Genomic DNA, 21928 nt, shown 5'->3' with positions numbered 1-21928 from the left:
TTGTAACGTGAATGAGGTTCGAGGCTGGGTTGGTTTTAGGCTATTCACTTTGATGGTAGAACTGAGGGCAGGGGGAGGGGGTATAAAAATAAACAAAACTTAACTCCTGAACCACTCTACCGGTCTTGATCAAATTTTCAACATAGATGAGGTTCAGGCCTGGGATCGTTTTTATGATTTAAATTTGACGGAGCCACGTAGGGGAGGAGAAGGAGGGGAAGATATATAAAAATCAAATTATATAAGACAAAGTGGCTATTTTTGTAACTTAATAACTCTTGAACTATCCGACCGATATCAATAAAATTTTCAAAATACACGAGGTTCGGATCTGAAAACATTTTTGTAATTTCATTTTAACGGTAGAGCCTAGGGGAGGGGAGGGGGACATATAAATAAAAACTAACAAAACCTAGTAACATTTGAACCACTCAACCAATCTCGATCAAATTTTCAACATATATGAGGGTTAGGCCTTGGGTGTTTTTCGTCTTTTCACTTTGACGAGCCAACTTAGGGGAGGGGGGAGATATGTAAAAAAAAAAAAAAAAAAAAAAAATTATAATGACGCCTTTGTGAATTCATCACTCTTGGACCACCCGACCCGATCTCAATCAAATTTTCAGCATACATGAGTTTAGGGACAGGGATTACTTTAGGCTATTCACCTTCAGGATGCAACGTGAGGGGGAAAGGAAAAATTTAAAAATGATCAAAAATGACTGATATTAGTGTTGAATCCATAGTATTTGGGGTCGATGAGAGAAACAGTGACAGTTCTGATGCTGTTTCAATCCAAATCCAGCCCTGATAGTTGGGAAGGGAGAGGAAGCAACCTGGGGAGGGGAATAAACATTTTAAAATGATCGAAAATGACTAATATTAGTGTCGAATTCATAGGTTTAGGAGTAGCTGAGATTAACAGTGACAATTCTGATGCCGTGTGCCGCAGCATGAAGGAGGGGGAGCTATATATAATAATAATCGAAAATGACCAATATTAGTGTCTAATTCACAGTTTTCAGGATCATTCAGATGAACAGTGACATTTCCGATCTGGTTTAAATTCAAATTCAACCCCGCAACTTGGAGGGAGGGGGAGAAAGAGATATTTAAAAATGATCGAAAATGTCCGATATTAGTGCTGAATCCACATTTTTTGGGGATCGCTGAAATGAACGATGACACTTCCGATTCCATGGCCCGCAACATAGGGGAGGGTATATATATATATATATATATATATATATATATATATATATATATATATATATATATATATATATAGATAGATAGATAGATAAATGATCGAAAATGACCAATATTAGGGTCGAATCCATGGTTTCTGGTGTCGCCGTGATAATCAATGATCTTCCGGAGCTGTTTAAATCGATGCCATTAAAAACGAAAACAGCGTATTTCATGGGTACTAAACACATAAGATATGGAGTTGTGCACTTAAATTTTCATTTCAACCCAGCGAAGCGGGTAATATATGCTAGTTTGTTCATAAATTTAATTTTTGTAATTACACATGAAGGTTTGATGTAATTACCAAGTTCCCCCACCAGAAAGCACAAAGGGAGCGAGGTTCTGGGGACGTGTTCAGAGGTGCCTCGGGATTTCCCCCTTTCCTCCCTTTAATTACCACACTGTGTCCCACACGGAAAGGCCAAGCATAAACTATTTTTCACCCCCAGATTCTGAACATAGAGTCGTCCTTTTTGCACTCTTTGCCCCATCTCCCCTCTGTATAGAGTTTTCTCGTAGCGAGCGGTCTGTACCAAGTTTCACATCTTTGACAGTTTGGTAGATCTGGTAAACAGAAAACAATAGTGTATTTCGAAAAATCTCGTCTTATATACAGTCTGGGATGCAAGTGGAACATTTCCACGAATTTTCAAGGTCTATGCTACGGAGTTTTGGAGATCTATTGGTTAGTGAATGAGTAAGTCAGTAAATTTACTCTTTTATACATATATTACGTCTCACGTTTTATTTATTTATATATTTATTTTAGTGTACTACTCACTAAAATTGATTTCGTCCAATACGTCAAGCATCTTCAATGATTAAGATGTAGTTTCGGACTTTGGATCCGGAATGGAAGGTATGATTTCAAAATATTCGTTCTTGCTTGTTTCTGGTGTCTGAATCCCTTGGTGTTTTTTTTTTTTTTTAATTTATTTATTTTAAACCTGGCTTTCACTATGTAGTGTGTCGCATGATTGTGCTGTGGTTTTGTATATCGTAGTAAGGTGATGGTTGCTTGCTCATTGAAATTGCTTGTTCATATTTGAAAAATAATTTTGTGCCTGTCCAACTTCTGTTCACTGTCTGTACTGCATCCGTAAAATCTGTCCTCCTTATTTCAATGTATCTTTAACTTATGGGTGTATTTTTTTTTTTTTTTTTTAAATTTTCTGCGCAATCTTTCCACATGTCATAATTTCTCAATACTCTCAGTTGTTACAAATCTACATTCACACTAGTTATTAAACCACAGGAAGTAACTGAATTATTCTTGTATTATCCTTACCCACAGCACTTATTTGGCTCTTACTGTTTAATTATAAGTTACTTGAATATATTTTTTACTCATATCTAGCCTCTATGTGAATACGACGAGGCGAATTATATTGGATATATTTCGTTGTTCAACGTTAACATAAAATCGATTAGGTAAGTAAATTGTCGTATGATCTATCTAATAATATTGATAAGAATAAATGTGGTAGGCTTAACATTGGTAAGTCATTTCATACATTTCACCAGCACGTGAAACAGGAAGCCAACCCGAAAGTATAGTGCAGAGAATTTTGTGCATGTACACTCCTCGAAATCTTAATTACAAGCTTGATTTGTTTTAAAATTCTTTAAAATAAGCAGTTTGGGAACATCGCATTGAGCGAGACTTTCGAAGTTGTTACTTATTGCAATCTTACGTTGAGAACAAAATACAGGGCTAGCATAAATAATTCATTCGTTTTGAAGAGGTTATATTTTCAAAAGTACTACATGTACACACATGAAACATATATGAAAAGAACCACAAACTTACCAAGTTTGTGTTGTGTAGAGTTTGGAACCCCCTCATTGGCACATCCCAGTTCGTGACTACCTAAACGATGAACATCCGCATCGCTGGATTGGGAAAATGACCTAGCTTTGTTCCTCTAGCCTCCCAGATCTCCTGATTTAACGCCCTGCGACTTCTTCCTGTGGGGGTAAGTTAAGGACCTTGTTTACGTACCCCCATTACGGCAATCCTTAGTGGAGCTCAAATAACGCATCAGTGCTGCAATGCAGACAATTGACAGGCTTATGCTACGATAGAATGAGCTCGAGTATCGTCTGGACGTGTGTCGTGTCACCAAAAGAGCACATGCTGAACATTTGTAGAGGGTGTATAAACTTTGTGAGTGTATGGTTCTTTCCATATATCTTTCATGTATGTACGATGCGTATGTGTACGTGTAATACTTTGAAAATATAGCCTTCTCAAAATGAATGAATCACTTATGCTATCCCTCGTTCCTTGCTAATCGCGAAAAAATTTGCATATGGCTCAACAAGACGTACACGCTTTCCTACCAAAAACTAAAAAATCGTCAAGAACAAAGAGGGCTGCTAAGGAGTTCGTTAAGTATTAATACAACTGAAGGATAACTCTGTAGTTATTTCGATAGCCGTGCGTGTTAAATTGTTTGTTTGTATTTGGATTCGATACTTTTAAACCTTGTTCGAATCTCATTGGTTAATTTTTATTATTTTGTAAGTTTTCTGCTGTTCGTGTACACTTTTTTTTATAACACGGAGATGATTGATAACTTTCTAACCTAACCAACAATAAAATGTCGCACAGGTGTGAAACCTTTTCTTTTGTATTTTCTAACATAGTTACTCCTAAGTTCAAGTCCCATCTTACACCCATCCGGAAATTTTTTGTGAAGCTAAAATGAAATGTCGAATTTTAGTGTTGAAGAAATCACTTTCAGTCATAATAACCATTTCGTCACTGGTATAACGTAGTCTTTTAAACTTTTTTCTTAAACTGGGGAACGAAAAAGGTTTGAGGATACTTTAGTAAATCTGGTGAGGCAACATTTTGTTATTTTATTTTATTTATTTGTTTATTCATTTATTTGCAGTTTGTTGTTACACCTGTAATCTTTCTGTTGTCTTGGCGCATCAGAACGATTTCAGATAACTTGTCACGGCAATCTTCTCTTTTTTCTCTTAAACGACTTAATAGTTCGAATTATTGCAGTTCGGCTACTGTAGTACCTTTAGGTAGAGAGTACACCATCAAAATGCTCTCAGAGCAAGGATGTTATAATACAGAGGCATTACAGCCTACAACCCTCAGCCAATTGTTCCGCCAAGACAGTTGCAAGTTGTTGTAGAGACGTCGGTGGTGGGTAGCGGGCTCGCATCTTGGTCTCCAAAACTGACCATAAGGGCTCAATGATATTGAGGTCTGTCGATTGTGGAGACCAAGGCAAATGTGACACTTCATCTTCGTGCTCATCAAACCAGGCCTGGACGATGTGAGCTCCGTCATCTTGAAACACGGCATTACCATCTGGGATCAAAGTTTGCACCCTATTATGCAGCTGATCACTCAAAATGGTTACGTAGTCCGTGGCAGTAATATGTCCATGCAGAGTGATGATGGGTCCGGCAGAACACCAGAATATGGGTGCACTAATCTTCATTGAATCACCACCATGCTTCACTCTTGATAACAAACAGTCTGTATCGTGCGCTTGTGCTGGCGTTCTTCACACGTAAACTCGGCCAGCAGCTAGAACAATGTAAAGGAAGACCCGTCCGACCAGATGACCGTTATCTACTGCTCCATTTTGTAGTTTTTATGGGCATTGCACCACTGTCTCCGTATAGCAGCATGGTCAACAGTCACGAGTGGTTTGGAAATTGCAGATCTGCCATAAATACCTTGCGTGTGGAGTTCTTTTCTGACTGTTTTGACACTAACAGGGTTTGTAAACACTGTATTCAGCTCAGCTGTGAGTTTTGGTGCCGTGGTGATCTTGTGCATGGTCACAATCCTACCTAATATGCGTCTGTCTCTATCACGCAACACATACTTGCGTTCACGCTGATGCTTTGCTAATGCGTTTTTTCCGGAACACTCGTAGAGAGTCATGATCTTCGAGACTGTGCCTCTTGATGCACCAAATATTTCTGCTACTTTAGTCTCGGAAACCCCATAATTTGCCTTCTTTGAAACTCTGTTAGCTCAGACATGATTCACGATAACCTGCACGGATCGGTAGCTGAACTGTAACTGCCCCATCTCTTCAATTGGCTAGGTTGTATAGCTCATAGGATGTGCCGGTGACCACAGCGACACCTACCATTTAGACGCAAGTCGTGTTTGAAATGGCTGCCTCTTTTATACCAGGTGTTTCCATATTTTTGATCATCCCCTGCATATGAAGCCATTATCATAAAGAAAATTGTGTTCCGATTTGTGACGTCTTAGCAGATTTGCTTCCAAGTTATTAACCAATAATCTACATTTAGAAGAAACATTTCAATGTGATTCACTGTATGTTCTGTTAATTCTTCATCGTTAGACTTAAAACGCTGTAATTATTCGTTTCCCTGGTGTTTGGAAAATCGTCGAAAATTCTTAAACGTGACTACTTCTGGAAGAAAACAAGAAAGAAATGAATCATAGAATCAAAAAAGTAAACTAAGAATAGTAAAAATTTAAGTAATAATAATATCTAGTCGGATTCGAACCCGGTTCAGAAGTAATGAATCCCAGCACAGAAAAACAACACGCATGGCTATCGAAACAATTACAGAATTACTTTTGAGTTGTCTCAATACCAACTCCTTAGCAACTCTCTTTATTTTATTATTATTATTATTTACGAATTTTTAGTTTTTGCCGAAAAGTGTGTGTGTGTGTTAATTCTAGTAAAGTTTCCTCCATTTCTCAAGATATTGTTTTGTTCTAAAAGTCACATTCCATTAACAAATCAGAAGCTGATTATTTGAAACAGGGTTGTTTTCGGAAGTCTCGTTAGTATTTATTCCTTCAAGGCGTTGTTGCCAAGCAGCTTATTTTAAGGAACTTTAAAAAAATTCATACACGCAATTACGTTTTGGAGGAGAGTGCATATTTCGGTACTCTATCATCTAATGTGTAATGCAACATGCATCGAAACGCTAAACAAGATTAGTCATAGAACTCTGACGCTTCCAGTGCTTTTTACTACTTTTTAAAGACTTTTATCAGTTTTCTTTATAAGCGAGTAGATATTAATTTTCACACTAGTCTTTGAAATTATTTAATGCGATTGGCTCTTCCAAGGTTCTGAAAGTGCGCGATTTTTTTTATTTTTTTGAATTTTTTTAAGCGATAGAGAACGAGAAACATTAAACATTGTACTAATTACCGCATGTTTTACACTCCTAAGTAGTCATGTATCTTGTTATTTGAAGATTTAAAAAAGTGTTAGTGTAATTGTCAGCCTTGTCATATTAATCACTCACATATATTTCAGCCAGGAAGTTTCTTCTGCTTGGCGTTAAATAAAATATTTGTAGTTTTAAATTCGATTATATTTTCTTTCACAAGTATGTTTATTAACCTACTATATGAATTAAATTTTTAACTAGAAACGTCAGTTTTTTTTTTTCACTTGCTGATATTACCGCTTTTTAACTGTGTTCAGCGTCTCCTTTTAAGCCATACTGCTTGAGCTTTGTTGGTTGTTGCTTTAATTGTATGTACATATTTATATCTGTCTATCTAAATATACAGCGTGTTCATAAAAATAGTATCATACTTTAAAGTTATATTACGTCGCTTTGGATAATCGTATATAAATGAAATTGGTTATATTTGAAAGAAAAATCTCAAATATTTTTGTGTATGTGAACAATGGACTACAATATTAATAATGGACGGGATCAAGCACAGAAAAAGTAAATTCACTTATGTTTACTTTGTGCTTACCTATTGGTGAGCACATTTGTGTTTACATGGTCACTAATTTACTTCCACAATTGGAAGAAGAAGAAGGCAATTACTATTTTCCAACAAGATGGACCACCTCCTCACTGGCATTTACATGTTCGGGAAAATGTGAATGAGCGGCTTCCAGGAAGATGAATTGGACGTGCCGGAAATGATGATAATGTCTTTCAGAAGTGGCCGCCGTGGCAGTCTATGACTTCTTCTTATGGGGTTACGTAAAGGATTGTGTACGTACAGTTCGCAGCAAAAAAAAAAAAAAAAAAAACCTGCAACATGACCATGTAAGCTTATTGTGAAACTACGCCTAACAGCCCAGGGAATCAACATAACGTCTAAGTGGCACGAATCACCCAGGAGAAGCCTCGGCGTCCTCACCTGCACACTTACTTTGGAGCAAAAGACTTCGTCGTTTGACAATAAACTTACATGCTCATGTTGCAGGTTTTTTGCTGCGGACTGTACCTCCATTGCCTCAAAACCTGCAAGAGGTGCAAGTTCGTATCAATGCTGCCATCTAGTCCGTTTCATCAGATATGTTGGAGCGTGTGTGGCGTGAATGGGAATATAAAAATAAGGTTAGCATTGAATAGATTAATAAACTGTTCTACAAATAAAATAATCTCCCCTATGACAGATGGCAAGTTTAAGTTCAACTTTTAGAACAGACTTTCAAATGTACTAACCAGTCGTTTTGCTTTGTTTGACAATTACACATATATATTTTATTATCATTTATATTCTTTTAGGGAGGATATGAAAATACCGCATTTACCTTACTATAAGACAAGTTTTTTTTTTTTCTTTCTTCGAAATTCTACATTCGAAAAATACGCGGTCGTCTTACATTCGCACATTAAGCTTTGGTTGTTGAAGTGAATGATTTTACCTCGTATAATAGCTCTTCCAGAACTTTAAAATAAACTCCCATTGTTGTAGTCATTGTTATTTTGACTTAAATACAGTAAAATGGGTTTTGAAAAATTAATGTACCGTGAACTACCGTAATTTTTATTTACGGTACAGTTTATTACTATAATTTAGACAATCAATAATGAGCGTAAGTTTTCAAGAAGTAGTATTAACTTTTTGGTGCATCTGAAGGTATTTTACATCAACAAAACAACTTGAAATTTTTCTTATTCAGAATTAATTAAAAGTAAGAAAATTCTGAAATCTCATCAAAAATTGAGGAGTCGTCTTATAGTCGGGTAAATAGGGTGTTCTTTCTCGAAGCTTTCCAACGTTGCTAAGACCAGTGTTTAACAAGCTTACTAAGTCTATGAGGCTCACTGAGAGTGTGGTTTCGTGAAATCAATTCTACTGATAGTATTCTAGATTTTTCTAGTTGCGATCAACAAATGTTTGGATGATACTTTTACTAAAGCGGAGACCATTTTATTTCCTTAATCCAGTTTCTAAGTCGTGTAATCGTCTGGCGATATCATCGCTCAAACACAAAATACTTTATCTCAAAAAGTTTAAAACCACTTCCCGGTCCACTTTGTCCAAAGTAACCAGGTCCTGACGGACCAACCCGAGTTATTACGTTTTCCTCATTTGTTTCAATTTAGATCAGCACGAGTAAATTCGCACTTTGTTTCGTCTATCGTTCTTTCGTGATTTACTTCGAAATATTTCGTGTACAACATAGTCACGAAAATTCGACGTGAATTGCGTTTCTGGTGTGCAGATTGCAATGTAGCATTTTGTGTTGCCCCTTGCTTTCGTGTGTAACACACAGTCGCCGCCATATAGATGTCAACCAAAAAACTTTATTTCTGCTTATACGATCAATAGCCACGATTACTGCAGTATAGAACTCAACATTATAATTGCTTTTTCTAGCAATAGTATAGCTTACACCTCAAACAATTAGGGCCCAAACATGCAAAATACACAATCATATATGTTACAGTCCTGCTATTACGTTAGTGAGACGAGTTAACTTAGGTTAGTCCGAGCATTATTTTATGCACATACCTTCACAAACAATTTTGCCGAATTGTAATCCTTTTATTTGTGATCTTTTGTACCTATTCAAAATAAATAGCGCCTTCTTGACGACAATGTACATTTATATGTGTGTATATGTTCCATTTAGAAAAAAAAGCTCCTCCGTGGCTAAGCGGTTGGCGTACGCGCCTTTGGCGTGGGAGACCCGGGTTCGATCCCCGGCGGGAGCTCATGTGGTTCGAATTCCACGTTAATCAGTAGGTCCACGTCTCATATAGCCTCGCTGCTGAAAGGGACGCTAAACAAAAATCAACTCAACTCCATTTAGAAAAGGTACGAGTTAACTCGGGTTAGTCCGAGCACCGTTTTATGACGTCACATCTCCACAAACATTAACGAGTTTAGAAAAAAGAGAGAGATAGTATGCGCATGTTCCTCTTGAAATTGAGGCAAATAGCGAATGAAAAAAATAGTCCTTTTTGGTTTGAATTCATTTGACTAATTAAACCAGAAGTGACATAATTAGTAAAACGAAATAACTCGGCTTAAACCGGGAAGTGGTTAATATGTGAATTAGGAATTAAATATAGTAAGAAAGGAATTAAATATACTAGTGAAATATAATATTATCTTGAAGCGTGTAGCGGATCAGAACTGAATGATTTTGATATTGCTGCTGAAAATCTTTCTTATCTCCAGGTTCCACAATCTTACATGTAATTATTCTTATTCCTTAGATCCAAAGGACTGCACCTTCTATTGCTGACATTGAAGAACTGTGTTGCATATGTTTGGATAAGGAAGAAGATAATGGCTTCAAGTTTCGCTGCAATATGTGTAACATTGTTGTACATATGGTGAGTTGTTCGTTTCATTGTTATGTTTAATAAACTTGGTTAGTGACGTTTTGTTTCATGTGTGTAACGTTTTTATACTTTGTATTCATAGGGAGTTTCCAGATAAAGATCACCGAAACCATTTTGTCATTTATCGACACTTACAAGGGAGGGAGAGAGAGAGAGAAAGAAAGTACCGTATTTACGCGATTCTAAGACGTACTTTTTTTTGTGAATTTTTTGCCCGCAAAATCAAGATGCATCTTAGATTTGAGTTATGCAAATTTAGGCCAGATGAGATGGAGTTTTGCAAAAAATTGCTACATACTGGTATAATATCTATATATATAAAATTGAAAATCACTATGTTTGTGACTCTAAATCTACTGAACCACCCGACCGATCTCGATCAAATTTGCAACATGGATGAGGTTTGAGGCTGGGCTGGTTTTAGGCTATTCATTTTGATGGTAGAACTAAGGGGAGGGGGTGGGGAAGGGGGTATAAAAAATAAATAAAACTTAATAACTCCTAAACTACTCGACCGATCTTGATAAAATTTTGAATATAGATGAGGTTCAGACCTGGGATCGTTTTTATGATTTAAATTTGACGGAACAACGTAGGGAAGGAGAAGGAGGGGGAGATATATATAAATTAACTTATATAAGACTGAAATTGACTATTTTTGTAACTTAATAACTCTTGAACTATCCGACCAATCTCAATCAAATTTTCAAGATACATGAGGTTCGGATCTGGAAACATTTTTGTAATTTCACTTTAACGGTAGATCCTAATGGAGGGGGAGGGGAGGGGGCATATAAATAAAAATTAATAAAACTTAATAACTTTTGAACCACCCAATCAATCTCGATCAAATTTTCAACATATATGAGGGTCGGCCTTTGCTGTTTTCTGTCGTTTCACTTTGACGAGCCAACCTAGGGGAGAGATATATGTAAAAAAAAGTTAAAATGACTGCCTTTGTGACTTCATTACTCTTGAACCACCCGACCGATCTCAATCAAATTTTCAACACACATGAGTTTAGGGGCAGGGATTGCTTTAGGCTATTCACTTTGACGATGCAACGTAGGGTTGAGGGAGAGAAATTTGAAAATGATCAAAAATAACCGATAGTGTTGAATCCATAGTTATCGAGGTCGATGAGAGAAACAGTGACACTTCTGATGCTGTTTCAATCCAAGTTCTGCCCTGATGGTTGGGAAGGGGGAGGGTACAACGTAGGGGTGGGGGGATAAACATTTAAAAATGATGGAAAATGACTAATATTAGTGTTAAATCCATAGATTTAGAAGTAGCTGAGATTGACATTCTGATGCCGTGTGCCGCAGCATGGAAGATGGGAGGGGAGCTGTATATAATAATAATAATCGAAAATTACCAATATTATGTCTAATCCATAGTTTTCGGGATCATTCAGATTAACAGTGACATTTCCGATCCTTTTTAAATCCAAAATCAGCCCCGCCACGTGGGGAAGGGGGAGAAAGATATATATAAAATGATCGAAAATTGCCAGTTTCGAATTTATAGTTTTCTGTGTCACTTAGATGAACAATGATACTTTCGATCCCGTTTAAATTCAAATTTAACCCCGCAACTTGGGGGAGAAAGAGATTTTTAAAAATGATCGAAAATGACCAATATTAGTGTCGAATCCATAGTTTATGGGGTCGCCAAATTGATCAATGATCTTTCCGATGCTGCTAAAATCGATGCCATTAAAAACGAAAGCAGCATATTTCACGGGTACTAAATACATGAGATATGGAGTTGTGCATTTAAATTTTCATTTCAACCCAGCGAAGCGGGTAATATATGCTAGTATGATAATATGATACTGGCAATGATAAACTGACTTAAGCAGGTGGTGTACCGTAATTACATTAGGAAAAAAAAGTATCAGCAGATGCACATGAATATACCATAAATTCCAGCAGTAAGTTCAATGTTCCTTTATTTTCCCATCACTATTTGTTTTCCCATGTTTATGATTTTTTCATTCTTTAAAATCAATGCAGTGTAGTTTTTTTTTTTTTTTTTCATATTCGTGAAGGGTGCGTCTCTCATTCTAGGATTTTGTTTTTCAAAATTTTCCTTCACAAATTGGGGATATGTATTACATTTGAGGGCGTCTTGGATTCACGTAAATACGGTAGGTTATCTCAACGCCGTACTGGCCAGGCGGGAAACCGGGGAATTTCCCGATGGACCCTGGACGGTGAATTTTTCAGTGGGCCGTCCGCCTCGTATTGTAAGTAGCGGTATATGTACAAAAAGGCACACGTTACGCACTCCTCGCGTATGGGAGTAACGGAACGGAGGATGATAATACGTCGAGTACCGGCAATACAGTCACCTAATCCCAGACCAGCGTTGCCAGCCCATAATGTTGCGAAAACAGCCGTTCACATTTTTCGTAATTCAATCCTTGAAAGGTTCCTGATTTCCCACTCTGCTTTATAATTTTACTAATATTGAAGTATTCAGCGAAATTGAAATCTCAAACGATTCCATAACTTGAAACTAAATAATAATTTACATTTTACAGCACCGTTTTTTTCCGTATAGAAAATATACAGAGCCGGATTAAGACCTTTGGGGGCCCTGGAACGGGAAAATATAATGGGAGGCCCATCTAAAAATTGTATGATGGTCCTCTCTCAACATGTTCAAGATGTGAAGTAATGGAGCTTGTGCAGATGATTGTACAGTTGCAAGAGAAGAATGTAGGATTGGGCATTACGTCAGATCAGTCAGTCAGGTCAGAAATTACTGCCTAAAAAAAAAAGTTTTAAATCTGCATTGTAAGATTTTTGAACAAACTTGATCCGAGTGACATTCCCGGACTTTTTTATTGTCGGGGAAGGGGGTAATACATAATGTGAGTGGAACCCCTAGAAAGTACCTTCGTGGTGGGCCCCTGGGTTGTAGTACGGCCCTGGGTTATATTCCGGAGATGATGCTGTTTGGAATTCCAGAAGATAAATTGTCCTGGTGATTCAAAATTAAATAAAGGAGTTACAGGAAAAGATAAGGATTAGATTTCTGGGCATTAGGTAGATATGGCCATGTTAACCCATAACGTATTAGGGATGACGTCCCTCGGCGATCACACTACCTGGAGAATCGGGGAAGGAAGAAAGTTGGCTGGGACCATTATTTTAGGTACAGTACCATCCTTGCCTGGTGTGAATGAGATAGACCCAAGAAAACCTCACTCAGGATGACTGACTGACCTTTCATCAGCTACACCTCTGGTAAATCAGCAGAATACTTGCCAGACATGGTATTGTTCCATGTCATTGCGCTCCATGAAAACAAGATAGTTTAGTATAAATGTAGTTATTGATATAATTTAAATTTGATTAGTCCTTTTAAATTCTATCACATATTTTTATACGTAGGGTAGTATCTTTACTATTCGATTAAACTTTTTTTTTTTTAAGCATGGAGGCATTGTAGAACACATTACATATGGTTTCACATCTCTCTGCGTCTGCGTCGAGACAAAGGGGGCGATGATGTCATAAGAAAAAATAAATTTCTGTTAGGCCTATTTTTTTATTTTTTATTTTTTTGCGAGCTTACTTTTGCACTTATAAGACTCAAATTTTGCACACACATTTAGTGCGTCTCTTACAAGTAAACCTTACGTTTGGGTGAATCGAGTTGCTGACTGAAACACATATGACAAAGCAGAACTAAATTTGGTCAGTATTTCAGTGAAGTTGTAGGTGCGAAGCTCCAGTGGTTTAGGAGATACAGCTACCAGAACATCACATGGAAGTACAGAATAGTCTTCATACAGTTGGAGGTAAAAGCCCTGTAAGACCTCTTGTAACGACAAAAGGTGAATAACAAATATATGGGTATATATTAGGACTAGGGAGAAGTCATATAGTAAGGATATACCTGACGGCGGCCATCTTGAAATCCGCCATTTTGAATTAAGGTTAAGTTTTTAAAATAGGAATAGGGTCATGTGATACATGATTTAAGGCGCAAATTTAATCAGAAAAACAATGGTGACGTTAATTTTGATTTACGCGCAATTGGTAAAAAGTTACAGGGAAATTAAATATTGTTGCAGCATATGTATTAGTCCTTTACCCCACCTTGTAAATTTTGTGTTAATGATAATAATTAAATAAAAAGCAGGTGGATAAATATTAGGTCTATGGTAAGAGTTGCCTTGATGGCGGCCATGTTCAAATCCGCCGTTTTGAATCAGACAAAAGTTTTAAACAAAACGCATAACAGTGACACCTTACTAATAGCAAATTTTACCATAAATCCAACGGTATAACCATTTTTGCTTTATCATTAACCAGCATTTTTTATTGCATAAACAAGTTGCTAATTTAAGGAAAAATGACCAAAGTTGAATTGAGTCATAATTGAACTTGGGCTTTCTTCCAGAAAAGTCCTCAATTAGTACAATCAATATGTAGTTCAGAAAAGAGTGCATGACTTGCACAAATGCTCTGCTCACAGTGAGCACACCTGACTGATTCAAAATGGCGGATTTGAACATGGCCGCCATCAAGGCAACTCTTACCATAGACCTAATATTTATCCACCTGTTTTTTATTTAATTATTATCATTAACACAAAATTTACAAGGTGGGGTAAAGGACTAATACATATGCTGCAATAATATTTAATTTCCCTGTAACTTTTTACCAATTGCGCGTAAATCAAAATTAACGTCACCATTGTTTTTCTGATTAAATTTGCGCCTCAAATCATGTATCACATGACCCTATTTCTATTTTAAAAACTTAACCTTAATTCAAAATGGCGGATTTCAAGATGGCCGCCGTCAGGTATACCCTTACTATATGACTTCCCCCTAGTCCTAATATGTACCCATATATTTATTATTCACCTTTTGTCGTTACAAGAGGTCTTACAGAGCTTTTACCTCCAACTGTATGAAGACTATTCTGTACTTCCATGTGATGTTCTGGTAGCTGCATCTCCTAAACCTCTGGAGCTTCGCACCTACAACTTCACTGAAAAACTGACCGCATTTAGTACTACTTTCTCATATGTGTCTCAGTCAGCAACTCGATTCACCCAAACGTAAGGTTTACTTGTTAGTATTTTCAGATCTCTGCGTTAACATTGGGGGATCCAGAGGGCCAAAAAGGTAAAAATAAATAAATAAATAAAATAAAATAAAAAAATAATAAAAGTTCTTTTTTCGCGATTCACCCGTCTCAGATACATGATGGAGACGTGTAAATGGTGCCGTTTGAAAGGCTGTTCTCTTCTAAAAAGAGTAAGGTACAAACCATGATCCTAGGATAAATAGGGATGTCTCAGGGAATTTCCTGTTTTATACGGTAATTTGGAGTACTGTGTTGATATTTGTAGCACATTGGTAAATATTTTTTCCTTTACTTTTCTTGATAGAAGTCTGAAATTTTGTACACATATTTAGTATTGCCCTTAGTATTTTTCAGCTGTTTTTGAGATCCCCCACTCACAGGGTTAACACAGGGTCTCCAGAGGAGCCCGAACTTAGAAAAAAGTGATTTTTCACCAAAAATTCCTATTTTCCCTCAATATTTTCCGCCTCAGGGACATGATAGTGAAATGCGAATGATACCGTTTGAAAGGCTGTTCTATTCTAAAGAGAATGAGACACAAAACATGACCCTAGAATGTCTCACGAAATTTTTATATCAAATCCGGGTCTTTTGGGACCATCTGGGGCATTGTGGAGATGTTCTTAACTCATTGGTAAATATTTTTCCCGCCCTTACTATTCAAGATAGAAGCTTCAAATATTGTACACACATTTCGTGCACCCCTTAGTATTTTTCAGTTGATGTTGAGATCTGTGCGTTAACACAAGGAACCCAAACTTAGAGAAAAGGAATTTTTCACCAAAATTCCCTATTTTCACTCAAACTTTCCCGCCTCAATGACGTGATAGAGAAATGTGAATGGTACCGTTAGAAAGACTGTTCTGTTCTGAAGAGAATTAGATACGAGCCATGATCCTAGGATACATAGGAATGATGCTGTAATTGCTTGACTGAAAGTCATTAATTTACCTTAAGAAAGCCAGAATTGAAAAGGGTTAACATGAAGTAAATTTTCACACAAAATGTCCAGTTGATTTCATTCTATGACATGCCTGAAAGCTCTTAATGAACTTGATCTTCAGAAACCAAACATAGTTTGAGGAATAGCTTCAACCTAATAAAAGTAAACAAAGAAAGCATTATTGAAACATGGGCCTTGACAGTGTGTAAAGATAGAATCAGAGGTTGTATGAAATGTATCAATAAATTATTGATACAGAAACGATTTTTTTTTTAATGGAAGTCCATTTGTTTGACATTACATTTATGACCCAAGGCAGAACAACATGCGATGGTGCGACAATGTCGCAGCAAGAAAATACGGGCTGCAGAAAGATTGTCTATCCTGTAAATAAAAATTACGGTTGCAGAAAGATTTTTTTTCTCTCTCTCTGATAAATAAAACACGATTCAGAACAGTTCAGCATTTGATAGTCATAATAATATACCGATAAACTTGAGAGGCACTAAAGAAAAGAGTAAGTGATACAGTTGACAGTGCTACAGTGGATGCAGCCGAGTTGAGACTGTGCAGGTATCCGGTGGCAGGGTGCATGCTGAGCCATTACGCATTGCTTGGTTGCTCTGCCGTCGTGGTTATAACCTGATTGTGATACTTAGTAAATGGCTACCTCAGGACGATTTGTGAAGACTGGAAGGGTCTCTAATTGACAATATATTATGACCAACTGCACTGCAGCCAATAATTTTTCATTTGAAGAGATTGGTACAACTGATATGTTGGCTTACATCCTGAACCACCTGCAGGTTACAAGGGAAACAGGAAATTTTTGAAAATGGCCTTGTCAAAAATATGGTAGTCAATACCACAAACATTTCAAGCCTATTTCTGCAGACGAATTAATATCTAAAGAGATGACATGCAAAGTTATAAGAGGGATTCAAGGAAACTTGCATAATTCATCACCATGTTTTAAGATGTATTGTTATTACATGTATTGTTATGTAATTGTTATGAAAACTAGCTTTTTGAAGTGGTTCTTACTAATAGGGTTGGAGTTCTTAGCGTTATTTACAACAAAAACAAACCATTTTTGTCGCCATTTGTATTTTCTTGTACGTTAATAACTTATGGACAAATGCGTTATTTTTATCGAAGTTAAAATGTATGAATTCATTACTTGAATAGAAAAATACACATAAAAATGTTACTGTGTGCAAGAATCGAGCTCAATACCTCTATCTCCGCAGTCAAGTACCGGTACATTACAAGTACTAGTACATTTTGTTTGTTTTGCTGATTTGTATATTTTGCTAGATATTTGGCCGTTCGGGAACTTCTTTCGCACCCTGTATATTATATATAAGAGAGAGAGGGAGACAGACAGACAGACAGACAGCAAGAAAGAAAGGAAGAAAGAAAAGGTTGTCATCGCTGCGCCTCTTTGTTTTGTACGAATTTTCTGTCCCTTAGTTATCATATTGTACTATTCGTCCTGTTTTATGTCTTCACAGTTTTCGTTAGTAGTTCTGTTTCCCTTTATTCATTATTATAACCTTTATGTTTCTGCCTTCCTCAATACTACCTTGTTTCTAACCTATCTATTCTATGTTCAGCATCTGTTTCGTAACCTATGATGTGGTAGCTATATATATACAGGATGAGTCAAAATAAGTGTTACAAGCCAATATCTCGCGAACTATACATCAAACAACAAAAATGTTAAGAGTCAATGTATAACACAGAGGGGCCTAAAAATGGGCCAGACACGAGGTTCCTCCCGCCCCCCATTTTTGGGGGAGGGTGTGTACCTGAAATTTTGAACTGGGAACATAGGTCGAGTGATACATCGTTTGAAAGAGCTTTGTAAATTGAACAATTTTTGTAGGAAACAATTTTTTATATGGAGCACCGTTTTCAAGGTGATCCTCAAAAATGGTCCTGTATCAGATAAAATTTCCACTACTTATAAATCAGAAACGGCTGAGTAGAAAACGATGAAACAAACAATGAAAAAGGAAAAAGCCATAGGCAACGTGGAATGGTGTTGTCGCGGCGTCACCAGGGCAATCATGGGGTCCCGGGACCAACTTGAAAATTTCAAATAAGAATATAGATCGAGTGATGCTTTGTTTGATAGACCGTGGAAAACCAAACAGTTTAGTACAAAATTTGTTTTAATTTCGGGCAAGCCTGGCCTCCATGATCTCCTGACCTAACCCAATTTGATTTTTTCTCTGAGTTATGTTAAGGATCGGGTAATGTCCAACGTACCGACAACTACTGAAGGCGCGTATTCAATATGTGTGCGTCCATCACTTCAGAGATGCTTCATGCTGTACGAACATCCCTATGCCGCCGCTTACGAAGGTGTGTGGAGCAGGATGGAGGACATATCGAGCATCATTTGTGACACGGTAAGTGTTGATATTATTTCCTTTACAGTGATTGAAATTACAATTTTTAATATCGCACATACCCCGTAAAACTACTGAACGTTATTCTACTATTTCACAGGATATTAGCTTGTGGTAATTCTGTTGAGACAGACTTGCCTGAAATCAAAACAACTTTTGTACTAAGCTGTTTCGTGCTTCACGATCTATCAAAGAAGGTATCACTCGCCCAATGTTGCAATTTGAAAATTCCACGTACACCCTACCCTCCAAAGGGGGGGGACTCGTGTTTCACCCATATTTTAGGCCGTCTGTATTGTACGGTACATTGACTCAACACTTTTCTTATTTGATGAATAGTTCGCGGGATATTGGCTTTTAACTCTCAATTTGGACACTGCGCTTTGTATCTGAACATGGAACCATTTTCGGCGACCATTTTGAATCAGGCTTGCCCGAAATCAAAACAAATTTTGTACTAAGCTGTTTGGCTTTCCATGATCTATCAAACAAGGTATCACTCGACCTATATTCTCATTTGAAATTTTCAAGTTGGTCCCAGGACCCCATGATGGGGACCCTGGGGACACCGCGACAATACCATTCCACGTTGCCTATAGCTTTTTTCTTTTTCATTGTTTGTTTGATCGTTTTCTACTCAGCTGTTTCTGATTTATAAGTACTGGAAATTTTATCTGATACAGGACCATTTCTGAGGGCCATCTTGAAAACGGTGTCCCATATCAAAAATTGTTTCCAACAAAAAAATTGTTCAATTTTCAAAGCTCTTTCGAACGAGGTATCACTCGACCTATGTTCCCAGTTCAAAATTTCAGGTACACACCCTCCCCCAAAAATGGGGGTGGGGAACCTCATGTCTGATCCATTTTTTAGGCCCCTCTGTGTTGTACATTGACTCTTAAAATTTTTCTTATTTTATGTAGAGTTTGCGACATATTAGCTTGTAACACTTATTTTGAATTACCCTATATATATACAGGGTGTCCCAAAAGTAATGGAAAAAACTGAAACCACAAATTCCTGACACCAAAACCAGAAAAAAAAAGTATATGACATATAGATCGGAAGTGGACAGGGGCGAAGCTAGACAGCTTCGAATTTTGGAGAAAAGGAACTTCATACTTAGGGAAAGGAACTTGCCGACTTACAAAACTGCATTGAAGATGCATGCAAACAGTTACGCAACACACCGGGAGTGATGGAATTCATTCGAAACTCACGATTAGCACGTTGCATAGATGTGGGAGGACAGCACTTTGAACATCTTCTGTAGGTACGTTTATAGATAGCACGTATGATCTAGTAGTTTGTAGTGCTACTCTGTGTAAGATACTACGCTATAAATACTGTATGTCGCTCTGTATTCTGCCTGTTATTTCATTACATTACACGACTACTTACACTTGTTCTTATTTCTACCCTCTCTCTGCAAGTGTATATCTGGTATACCACTTTTCATTGCCCTCTGAGATTATGCAACCATGCTAAGAAATCTTTGTTTTGACTCCCATTGTTCATGTGCATGCAGTAGTGCCATGGATAACAACTTTTTTCTGTATGGTTTCCATCTTTACTGCGCCGTTTCATTACCCCTACTGTACAGACATTCGATGAATCCCTAAATGACGGTTGGAGATTCTCTGACGCAGTTATGTAACATGCTTTTAACGTGTCAAGCCGATATGTTTTATATTTCTTTCTGAACCCCTTCCTAGCTCCTATCATTATTCCGCTGGCAGGTGTGAAGTTCCTGTCTAGCTCCGTCCCTGACCACTTCCGTACAATATGTCACAAACTTGTTTCTTGTTTTGGTGCCAGGAATCTGTGGTTTCATTTTTCGGCCATTACTTTTGGGACACACGGTGACTTAGTGGTCGAAAGTGCACTTCAGCTGCCAGGGATTCATGGTTTGTCATGTGACTTGTGGTAGACAACATTGTGTCCATGAGTTTTTACAAGGTTCTCCAACTTCCCCCGAATATCTCATTCCACGAATTATTTCACAATAATTTCCTTGCATTAATTATCCGTCTTCTTTAGCTTAAAGGGCATAATTGTAGGACGTAATTTCATTTCATTTTTTCTGCTCCCACCGCTCCTTAAGTACCGGTATATTTGTTGGGCATACCACTTAAAACTTGACTTCACCATGGTTGACAATTTCTAAGGAACACACATTTATGTTTTATGAATACTCGAAAGAAGTTAACTGGATAGTTGAATTTGAGTTGCATTTTCTGATAAAATCTTCCTCTGTCTCCGAAATGGAATGGCTTTACTGATCAGGACATGACTTTATGTAAGGCAAATGACTGAAATTACTAAAACTTAAGGGCCGTATTTAGAAACAATTTTACATGCGATTAGCGTCACACTAAGAATTTAGCTAACGCGTGATTACAATTTCGATATGCAGATGCACGTTTGTTGATACTATCCACGACATTTTATCAAACCACGAACTCATCAAGTTTATACGCCCTCTACAAATGTTCAATATATGCTCCTTTGGTGGCACGACACACGTCCAGATGATACTCGAGCTCATTCTATACATTTTGTAGCATAGTCCTGTCAATTGTCTGCATTTCAGCACTGATGCGTTCTTTGAGCTCCACTAAGGATTGCCGTAGTGGGGGTACGTAAACAAGGTCCTTAAAATGCCAGCCAGGAAGAAGTCGCAGGGCGACAAATCAGGAGATCTAGGAGGCCAGGTGCTTTTCCCTTTACAGAAGCAACTAGTGTCCTTGAATTGCCGATACCACCGCAAAATGTTCTGTTTTCATGGCAGTTCTTTCCCACACTCTCTTCTGAAACTGCGTTGTATAACTATAACAAACAAACATCTGGCATATTCAAGTACACAAAAAATTTTTTTTTCGTGCTTTACCTGCACTTTCGACAGGTATTAACCTCGTACTGCCACACTGCCACACCTGATCGGAAAGATAATGAACTCGTGCTGCCACACTGTACAAACTTGGCGAGTTTCTGCTTCTTTTCATGTATTTTTCATGTGTGCACGTGTAATACTTTTGAAAATATAGCCTTTTGAAAACAAATGAATCATTTATGCTAACCTTGCAATTTGTAGCACACAATTAACTGTAGTTTAAAATCTGGATATAGGCTTAAAATTCTTAATACATTTGTTGAAAGTTCTCAGAATTTGCAGTACAAAATATGAAAGGGTAAGTAGATTTTCTTCAGTACTGATTTGTTTAAAATTAATGTGCGTCAAGATTACTTAACATACTGAAGGAACTGAGCAGACTACATCTTAAAACAAAATGCCATTTAGTGAGACTTTTTTTTTTTTTTTTTTTTTTTTTTTTAAGGACTGTTATGGTTTCTCAAATATACCGAAGGATCCGTGGTTGTGTAGTAGGTGTTTGCAGTCTTCATGTGATATAATATGTGCTTTGTGTCCTAACCAAGGTGGTGCTTTAAAACGGACCGACGATGGGAGGTGGGCACATATTGTGTGCGCATTATGGATTCCAGAGGTTCGCTTTGCAAATGCCGTAAGTTACTGCTTCATTGTATGATGAAAGTATTTTATATTCATATTTTATATGTATTTTAAATAACTTACACACTACTTAATTCATGTAATT

At 37.2% G+C, this 21928-nt stretch overlaps 1 protein-coding gene across 4 annotated transcripts in view; it reads left to right on the top strand.

Moving 5' to 3' along the window:
* LOC145674440 (uncharacterized) overlaps positions 1 to 21928 on the top strand; it is an 88742-nt gene that overhangs the window by 41215 nt on the left and 25599 nt on the right. For all 4 annotated transcript variants that reach the window (XM_081744500.1, XM_081744499.1, XM_081744502.1 and 1 more), the window contains exons 3-4: positions 9709 to 9828; positions 21650 to 21835. In XM_081744500.1, coding sequence (XP_081600626.1) covers positions 9709 to 9828; positions 21650 to 21835 — 306 coding nt within the window. The remainder of the gene's footprint in view (positions 1 to 9708; positions 9829 to 21649; positions 21836 to 21928) is intronic.

Source organism: Thermobia domestica, chromosome 17, assembly GCF_964235325.1.
Source record: "Thermobia domestica chromosome 17, izTheDome1.hap1.1, whole genome shotgun sequence".
Taxonomy (NCBI): Eukaryota; Metazoa; Arthropoda; class Insecta; order Zygentoma; family Lepismatidae; genus Thermobia; species Thermobia domestica.
This window is presented reverse-complemented; position numbering and strand designations above follow the sequence as displayed.